A 10,128-nucleotide genomic window follows, 5' to 3' on the forward strand; every position below is an offset into this window, starting at 1 on the left:
TATTTGGTTTTTCGAGACAGGGTTTCTCTGTGGTTTTGGAGCCTGTCCTGGAACTAGCTCTTGTAGACCAGGCTGGTCTCGAACTCACAGAGCTCCACCTGCCTCTGCCTCCCGAGTGCTGAGATTAAAGACGTGCGCCACCACCGCCCAGCTGAGAAAGGTATTTTTATATTTATAAATAGCTTAGATATTTTGTGGGAAACAGGTTTTAATTAAAAGGTGAGGGAAGACTGAAAGAGACATGAATTCCCTGTACCTGTAAGAGATGTCTGGGCTGTGTGTAGAGGAGATTACAGTAGAGGAAAACCTGGCTGTGTCCAAGCACTCACCCTCCCCCACAAAGTCACAAGCAGAGTCACAAGCTCACAATGGAACAAAAGTCAACCAGAAAAATAGGCAGCTGGGCTCAGCCAGTAAAAAGTAGCAGGTCCCAGCAAGAACTCTCAGACTGAATGTCTCACTTCAGGACCAGCTTTCCCATGTCCCCTGATTCTACGGAGAGGCCAAGTGACATCAACTCCTCATGCTTTAATTTCTTCACCTTTCAGAGAGGGATGATGTCAGCATCACTTCATGGAATGCTTGCAAAGATACCTGTGTTATGAGTGCAGATAAAGGGTCTATACCATATGGGGCGGGGAGTAACAATCTGCTACTAAGAAACAGGGCTTTTTCTCCACCATGTGAATGTGGGGATTGAGAGAGTCAGCAGCTCCTCCTTTGTCCATTCTCTTGCAGCCGAATGCACAGTGATGGGCATCCCGAGCGTGACGACAAACCTCTCTGGCTTTGGCTGTTTCATGCAAGAGCATGTGGCTGACCCTACTGCGTATGGTGAGATTTTTTTCCTTCATTGTGTCCTCAGGGTCTTCACAGGGTCTAACGCTAAAGCTGTCCTGTATTGAAATTAAAGCTTATTTCTCATTTAACTAAAGGTTGATTTAAGTAGGGGATCCATAGGGAAGAGTGTTCTTAATGCTCAATATTTTGCTCTCAAGAAGAATCGCAGAGGGGTGGAACTTGGGCAAACTTTGCCTTTAAGTTGTTTTTTGATGTTGGTGATGGGATATTTTTTCCCTTAAGTCCTAGGAGCAATAACACGGTGGGTGTGGTCTGGGAGTATGCATATTGGTCGCTCTATAGAGAACACATTTATTCTTGTAAAGATCCATGTCATGGTATAAAAAAATTACTTTTTAAAGACTGAAGGACAATTTGCATTTCACTGCGTATCTGTTCATGTTGCATAGCAACAAGACCAGGATGGGTTCTCTGCCTGTGCTTGGAGTCTGCAGGAGGCAGCTCTCCTCTGGTAGTTCTCAGTGAGGTTGTTAGTGTGAACACGGAGTGGGGGAAGGGAAGCTAACATAGGTTCCATCCTTTGTTTCTGGTTAGCAGCAATTCCTAGAGAATTACTGATCCAGAGGGCTAGATATAATTTTTAAGGTAAGATTTATTTTGGTGGCAGAATGTTGATGATGATTTTTAATAATAAGAAGATTGTAGAAAATATAGAACCTTAGAAGAGGGGAAAAGTGAAGGTGGTAGCTTAGGCAGGTACTGATGATGGACAAGTTGTGGTCTTTGGTGGAACCTAGGCAATAATTTAGATGTCGTGTTTTCATTTGTGTGTGTGTTCTCCAGGTGTTTACATTGAGAAGTTGGAAGTTGTTTTGATCTCTGTCTGTGTTCTGCAGGTATTTACATCGTTGACAGGCGCTTCCGATCTCCAGATGATTCTTGCAATCAACTGACTCAGTTTCTCTATGGGTTTTGCAAACAGTCACGCCGTCAAAGAATCATCCAGAGGAATCGCACAGAAAGGCTCTCTGATCTTCTGGACTGGAGATACCTAGGCAGAGTAAGAAAGTTCCTCGGGAGCTAGGCAGAGCTCGTTGAGATCATATTACCCAATGAAAACCTTGCCTCTAGTCCCCATCTGTAAACTAAACTCAGTACCACGAGTACTGAAATCTCAGGGTGTGTATCCCTGTACCTTTTGACTGAATGAGAATCCTCAAAGCTATATACCCAAGTCTTCCTGAGTTTAGATATCCATGACATCACAGCTTTCAGGATGTAGCGTGAACCCAGCGTGCACTTAGTTTGATGCCTAACAGGTATGCAGAAGTGCTTTGTGGAGTTGAGAAAATGTCAAGAGCAAAGACCTTAGTTGTTTTTCACTCCACAGATGCTGCAGTCATATTCTTCTCTGATGCAGGGTGGAAAGGACACTCTCTGTGAATGCATTAAGTATAGGCAATGCCTCCACTCACTTGTTCCATAGCCGCAATCATCTAGGTGTCCATATAGTCTAAAACTGAGTGATTTAATACTAAACAAAGTACCTTAGCTTTCCTGTAATATGGGTTTTGCATATTATTGAATTCTCCTGGTCAAGAATTGGTGTAGCTATCTGCTGAGTATCTAATCCAATAACGCTGGTACTCAGGATGACCTAAGCATGACCTAAGCAGTTAATGCTACTCCCTCATTTGAACTGAGAGCAGGAAGGCCAGGGCCTTAGTTCCGTTCCTTATCTAGGTCTGGGCAGGATTAGTGTCCAATATGTCTAGATAAGAAGAATGAGAGCAGTTTTCAGTCATGTTTACATTCAATCCGGATCTCAGCACGGCTAACACAACTGATCTCCCACAATGTTTTGTGGTATTTCTGGACATGTATATTGACAGGTCAAAGAATCATAGATGGTCAGGTTTTTTTTATTTATTCTCAATTTGGGACACATAGGTTCCCCAGCTTCAGATATACAGCAAGCTATCAGTCAACACAATGTCTGATATGGTCAAGTATCACACAAAAAGTACAGTTTTACAGAGCAGTTGATATGGAGATAGATTTCCCAGGCTTAGGAAGATGGGACCTTATGTCCTTACTTGGTTACTGAAATACCTCATATATTTGTAACATGTGAACTGGCTTTCTTGTGACAGTATTATCAGCATGCCAGACACATGACTCTGAGCAGAGCTTTTCCAGACAAATTCCATCTGGAGCCCACCGCACCTCCAGCGGTAAGTATTTAATGTAGTGTGTGCTTTTTTTTACAAAAAAATGACATTTCTTATTTGGAAGTTCTAACAAGACCTTTGAATCCATAAGTAGCTAAATATGCCAGGAGTACACCTTTTGTGGTGTTGGCACTGTGAAGAATAGAGGCGCACAAGCCTAGATGGCTGATTCATATCGTCGGAGGCATCTCTCTTCATTACAACTCTCTCTGCCTTGATGCTTGGGGGTCGCTACGAGGTTCTCATTTTCCTGAGAGTTACTCAACAATAGAGTGGGTTGATTTAGCCGGAGGTAGATTTGCTATCCAAGGAAGTATTTAAATATAGAATGACCATTTGGCAAGAATGAAATAGAGCAAATTCAAGCTCAGAGGGGGAATTGGACCCTAAGAGTGGTTTTGTTCCATTCAGCACAGCCCAGGGGAGTTTTCTTCTAAGAGCCAATTAGACATCTCTATCAGTGAAAACATCATAGTTCACAGGTGCTCTCTTCTAAAGAGAGAGAACAGGGAACACCTGAAGGCAGCGTAGAACCAGGCATTTCTCTTCAGCATGATCCATCCTTGCTGGAATCTACACACTGATCCGAGGGCTACATCTTTTTAACTTCGCATTCATCCAGGGACAGCCTCAGAGTGAGAAGATGAGATCTAGGTGTATCCAACATTTTGATGTTGTAATACTGTGCTGTTGTGTACAAAGTTCACACAACAACTATACAATCAAGTTAACACAGCCTTTAAACAACCACAAAGAACACCTCAGCCTTTTAGAAACATGTTTGCAGTTTTGTGTTGTGCCACTTCAATAGCCAACCCTGTTGGCCTCATGTAGCACATTGGACATATCGGAATCACCATTGAATATAAGATCAGCTAGGGACGTGGACGTAGAGTACCAGTTACTCAGGAGGCTGAGCCATGAGGGTCATTTGGATTTGTGAGTTTAAGGCCAACCTAAGCAACGTGGAGCAAGCCTGCCTTAACAAACAAACAAACAATCAGGCTTTGTGTCCTGAAGAGGTATCTTTTGAGCAAATGTACACAAATTTTCATGATATGCTCAGTATCAAGAGTCATCGATCTTATCACCCTCCCCCCCACCAACTAGCCATTCCCATCAAGAAGGCACAGATCCCTCAAATCCAGTTACACTCTGATTAAAGGTCTTAGGCAGGTATCATTCTTACCAAAACAACTTTAATAATGCAACAACTAGCCCGCCTAGGTCAGATTTCTGGAAAAGATGTAGAAGAAAGTATTAGCCCCTAAACGTCCCCTCGGCACATTCCAACCTCTGGGTTTACCATTCCAACCTCTGGGTTTACCATGCTCTCACTGGAGAGCTGGGTGCCTCATTTATCTGAAGGTGCACACTTCACTTGCTGACTCAGCTCCATTCACCCATTTATATTTTTACTTAACGAACGAGTATTTAGCTCTTACTCTATCTGAGAAACTAAATGCAGGTTCAGCTCTATTCAAAAATCCCTTGACACTTTCATAGATGAGTACAATGTATTTAGATCATTCCCCACCTTCCAACTTCATGTTCTCTCCTCCTCCTCTTCCTTCTTTTTTGGACACTCTGAGTCCAATTAGTGCTGCTTGTATACACGCAGGTGTAGAGCGCTAATCAGTATTTCACATGGAGAGGGATGCGGCCCACCCCTAACTGAGGCAACTGTCAGCAGTTGATGGTCAATGGGAGAGGGAAAGTCTGTCTTCTTTAGCGGCATGGTGGGTTATTCACGCTCCAGTTCCTTTTCTGATTTTAAGCAAAGTACCAGGAGATTGATAGGACTATATTGTATAACTTAATAACAATGTACAAAATGATTGAAATGAGGTTGACCAATGGCTTTCAAGCACACACACTCCTGTGAAGCAGGGATGATGCGGTGTATTCCGAGCTATGCCTTTGGTGGCATTGTGATCCATGATGCACAGCACAGCTGGCGCTCATGTGTTTGCCAATGAGCTTTCTCAATGATTCCACACAACTGGGCAGTGTCACTAAAGCCTTGTGGTGCTTTCCCACCAACTGAAACGATGCAATTGGTACAATTTCGGGAATCAGTGAGGTCACCCAGCCACCAGGATTCTATATAGTGGTGTCTGTTGGTGGCCTGTTGAGCTGCCCATGTCCTGGAACTTTCTGAAAGCATCTGTAAGAAGACAGAGCAATGTGTATGGCCATTGAAACTAAGGAAAGACTTAGGGTTGTCACAAGCCAGCACTAAATTTTGCCATGGCTTCCGCACGTCATTCGCTTTTTCTCTGTCTCTTTTTCTCAGAGAGGAAGCAGGAAGAATTTATGTGGATATTGTTAAAATATTAAATGATATATTATATGATTATGTGCAATTATTATAGACAGTATATATAGTACTTGGTATATTTTAGTGCTCAGTCAAAGATAGTCATGTGTTTAATGAGTCTATTTTAACACTGATAGTACCAGAGTCAAAGTTCCTAAGCTCCTGAAGGATCACAGTAGATTACCTAAAAACAATTCAGTTAGTATCTATACTGTCTGTGTCGTTGAAAATCAAGAAGTTAGGGCTGGAGATGTGACTCAGCTGTTAAGAGCTGCTGCCTTTCTGAAGATCTGATTTCAGTTGTCAGCACTCCTTATGGAGTAACGGCCTATTAATTTAGCACCAGGGAATTTGATGTTCACGTCTGGTATCTGCTAGCAATGTGTGTGGGGTGTGCGTGTGTGTGCCTGCATGTGTGTTTGGATGATTTTAAAACTAAGGTGATTTGGAAAAAGATAGATCATGTGTATGTCATGTACTTGTATACAAACACACACAAACACACACGTAATTAAAATCTTAAAAAGACAATTATATTTAAAAAGAGAAAACCACCCAGGTGTGGTGGCAACATGCCTTTAATCCCAGTACTCTGGAGGCAGAGGCAGGTGAGTTTGAAGTCAGCCTCGTCTACATTATGAATTTCAGGACAGTCAGGGCTATGTATAGAGACTACTTTAAAACCAACAATAAAAACAAAATCAAAACAAAACTGACAATAAAAGAAAACCCAGAAGACTTTTATTTATATTTTATATATTTTATTTATTTATTTATTTATATTTTGTGCTGTGTTCTGCCTGCATGTATGCCTGTAGGCCAGAAGAGGGCACCAGATCTCATTACGGAGGCTTGCACTCAGGACCCCTGGAAGAGCTGCTAGTGCTCTTAACTGAGCCATCTCTCCGACCCCCCTAGAAGTCTTTTTTTAAACATGTGTGTCTTATTTGTCTTCGGCAGACGGATGGGTTTAAGTATCCCAGGCCCTCCTCAGTTCCCCCTTCTCCATCGGGATCTCAGACCTCCAGTCCCCAGAGCAGTGATGTGGAAGATGAAGACGAGGACGAAAGATACGACGAGGAAGAGGAGGCTGAGAGGGATCGGCTAAATATCAAGTCACCGTTTTCTCTGAACCACGTTCCTAAGGGGAAGAAAAAGCTTCATGGGGAATATAAAAACTGACCCCGAGCGAACGGCTCTCCGAGAGAGTGAAAATGCGCGACTCCCTTTTTCTTCTGAAAATCGCAATGGAATATGCTCTCTGCCCATGAAGAATGGAGGAGATTAAGTAAATGACAGTTTTGTAATTTGGGATGAAGCATTTTAATCTTCAAGTCTTGTTGTTCTTGTAAATTTAAAGATGAGGAAGGTTTTTGAAGTGGCAGGACTGGGGACATTTTAATGATAGTTAAATTAGTCGGAGATGGTGACTCATACCTTTAACCTTAGCACTCAGATGGCTGGGGCAGGACAATTGTCCTGATGTCAAGGCCAGACTGGGTAAAAAAGTAAGACACTACACACACACACACACACACACACAAATAGTTAACGCAAGTGATCAGAAATTTTTAGCTGCTTTATTTTTGTCCAAAAATCATCATAATCCTTTGATTAATATTTATGAAAGCTTCTATACTCCAAGCAAACCTCTTCCAGCAAAGACTGATTCTTAACGATAATTGCATGACTCACATATTTTAAATAAAAAAGACCTTGTTATTCATTTGTCGTGTACCTTAAAGCCATGATTTTCTATCTTGCTCTGCAGATTGTTAAAATCCACAAGAAAACAAACTACCCCAAACCCGTGTTCTATGTATTCCAGTGAATATTTGTGTCCAGATCGTTGATAATAAAATGTTACCACCAACGTGTGTCCCCTTATTGTAGCAGGACTTTTGTTGTTTAAATGGAAATTTCAATCTTTTATAGATAATTATTAATTGCCAAATCCAAATGAATAAATATGTCACTATTTACAAATTTTATTTTCTTTGATAATATCTTGCTTAAAATGTTTCAGACAAATTAACATGTGTGAAGCACTTGTCATGAACAGTACCTAACATATGGAAAGGAATCTTCCCCCCCACGCCCCCCACCAGGCAGGTTTCTCTGTGTAGCCCTGGCTGTCCAGGAACTCCCTCTGCTGACCAGGCTGGCCTTGAACTCAGAGAGATCCTCCTGCCCCTGCCTCCCAAGTGCTGGGATTAAGTGTGTGTTCCCACTGCCCAGCTGAAAGGAATTTTAAAAAAGAATTACTGAAAAAAGGAGAAATCTCCTTCAATATGGGAACAATCTCTCTAACATCTGGGATTACTGAAGGGGGTGGTTGAATGGCTGCACAGAAGCAGAGTTGTGTCTCGAATGTAATGATGTAAACACTAACAGCAGAACCCAGATTTACTCCTGGTTCATTTTCATAACAGCCATTCACTGCGTCCCACCCACTGCAGAGTGATCACTTTGATTGGCATATCTGTCGGCCATGCTCTGAAAATGCTCTGTACAAGAGTTGATCTTCTTAGACCTGGGTTGTTGAGAGTAGCAGTGAAAAGGGCGCCATGTCACATGGTTGAAAACAAGGGGAGGCTGCCATCCAGCACCTCTTTCCCCACAGAGAAAGGAGAGCACAGCTACAGAGTCACGCCATTGTGGAAGATGGTTCTAAGTTCACCTTGTTATATACATTGGGAAGAAGGAACATGAATGATATAAATCTCAATCCTGTTAAAAAAAATCCCCACTACGATAACATTAGGAATCATGGCCTTTGTAAGATATCTAGGTCATAAGGTCTTTGAGAATGAAGTTAATGACCTTAGAAAAGAGACTTCCCCACCAAGCTGGGGATGTAGGTCAGAGGCAGACTACTTGTTCAGTTGTATGGGATTCTGGTCTCAGTATCCAATACCAAAATAAGAAGAGAGAAAAGACAAAGAAGAAAGAAGAAAGGAAGGAATCTAGGAAGGGAGAAAGAGAGAACAAGGAAAAAAGGAAGGAAGAAGGGAGAGGAGAAGGAAGAGAGGGCCCAGAGAGTTGTCTTGTCTTGCCTTTCTATCATGTGGAAGTGTAGCCAGAGTAAGGAGTCACCTGTGGGGAGGCAGCCCTCACCCGATAGCCATTCTGCCAACACTTTCAGGACGCTAAGAGGTAAATCTGTTTATGTTAAACTATCATTGTGGGGTATTTTGCCTTAGTGGTCACAGCTAACTGAAACCACCACGCTCCTTCCATGGCAAAGTCAAGGTGAACCAAGCTGGTTTTACACATGCCGTTTTTGAACTGTAGGTCTTACAAATGCTATGCTGATGTTTTTTCAAGGCACAGGGAGGACTCTTCTTGAGGAAGGCCAAAGAGACCTCATAAGCGGAGCTCAACATTCTATGAAGTAAGCATGGGGACATGACTGTATCTTCTTGCAGTGTTTTTAAGAATCAAAGGAATGGAGAAATGAGCTCTTCCTAAAAGAATTAGTCACGTAAACATTGAACTGAATGGAACTGCATTGCCAAGGAAAACAATGAGACTCAAGGATGCTAGTACACACCCATATATTTTTCACCAAGTACAGAGGGAATGTGAACCGGATACTGATCTGACCAAGGTAGAGTGCCTTACAGAAGTGGGTGTGGACTGGATACTGATCCAAGCAAGGTAGAGTCCATTATAGAAGTGGGTGTGGACTGGATACTGATCCAAGCAAGGTAGAGTCCCTTACAGGAGGAGTGGGGACTGGACACTGATCCAAATAAGCAGAGTCCCTTTGCCCTCTTTCAGAATTACAATGGTGTTGGGGTTTGTGGAAACATCTACTAGAAACGCAGAGAGAACAACCAAGCATCAAGGCTGGAGGTAGGAGAGATGCAAGAACAGGAAGGCCATCTTGCATTGTGCAGAAAGTGGCTGGAAATCCTGCAGAAGAAACGGTCAAGTATATGAACATGTACTGAGGTCAGCAATTTCCAACACAAGTCTCACAATATAAACAATTTTTATCTGTGACCTTACTCATTTCAGTTTGTACAAAGGTGGAAATAAAGAGAACTGAGAACACATGCTCTTCTTGCTGGAAAGTAATCTTTCCATCTGTTCATGTCAGGATTTGCCCGCTATTGTGGTCATGTTGGAGGGTGGGGCTTTTTAAGATGAGATTAAAATCCTTGGGTGTGAAGCTCAGTAACACGCACATAGCCTGTGTCAAATTCCCATTGTAAACAAAATTTTAAAAAAGCAATTAGGTCATTAAAAGTGATTAATGCGGTTTTGCAAGCTCAGGAACTGGGCCGTTTCACTAGAATGTGTTATTATGAAAGAAATGTGACCTCTCCTCCTGTTCTGCCTCTCCCACGTGTTCTCTTGCCTCCCACTTTTCTCTGAAACAAACACTTGAGGTTGTACTGGCCGAGTGTGAGAAGACCTACTTCCTGAGCTAGATGTTAGGAACATCCTTAGAACAAAGAAACTATTTAAATGAGAAATCCATACCAGGTATATCCCTTCAGTACTTAATAAGTTGGATATGGGACACTCTAGTAAATCCACTTTTAAGTCAAGTCAGGACTAGTGACAGGTGCCTATCAGAAGGCCACACAGTTTCTAGTACTTGGACATTTTTGGCAAAAATCAATGGTACATTAACTTGAATATAGTTTTATTATTTAATTATGAACTGAGAAGCAGACAAAACATATATACATGGTTTTGATTACTTAACACAGCTGACTTAAAATTTCAGATTACAGAGATATTCACATAAAAATATTCTATAGC

At 42.0% G+C, this 10,128-nt stretch overlaps 1 protein-coding gene and 1 long non-coding RNA gene across 2 annotated transcripts in view; both read left to right on the forward strand.

Annotated features, from left to right (window-relative positions):
• Gys2 (glycogen synthase 2) overlaps nt 1–7,341 on the forward strand; it is a 36,029-nt gene extending 28,688 nt beyond the window's left edge. The window contains exons 14-17 of the mRNA XM_050135255.1: nt 739–834; nt 1,698–1,861; nt 2,955–3,035; nt 6,313–7,341. Of these exons, the coding sequence (XP_049991212.1) occupies nt 739–834; nt 1,698–1,861; nt 2,955–3,035; nt 6,313–6,534 (563 nt within the window). The 3' untranslated portion in view covers nt 6,535–7,341. The remainder of the gene's footprint in view (nt 1–738; nt 835–1,697; nt 1,862–2,954; nt 3,036–6,312) is intronic.
• LOC126497343 (uncharacterized) overlaps nt 1–10,128 on the forward strand; it is a 249,664-nt gene that overhangs the window by 150,390 nt on the left and 89,146 nt on the right. The window lies entirely within an intron of this gene.

The sequence above is a fragment of the Alexandromys fortis genome, unplaced genomic scaffold (genome assembly GCF_014885135.2).
Source record: "Alexandromys fortis isolate MF-2015 unplaced genomic scaffold, M_Fortis_MF-2015_v1.1 scaffold_21, whole genome shotgun sequence".
In the NCBI taxonomy this organism is placed as follows: Eukaryota; Metazoa; Chordata; class Mammalia; order Rodentia; family Cricetidae; genus Alexandromys; species Alexandromys fortis.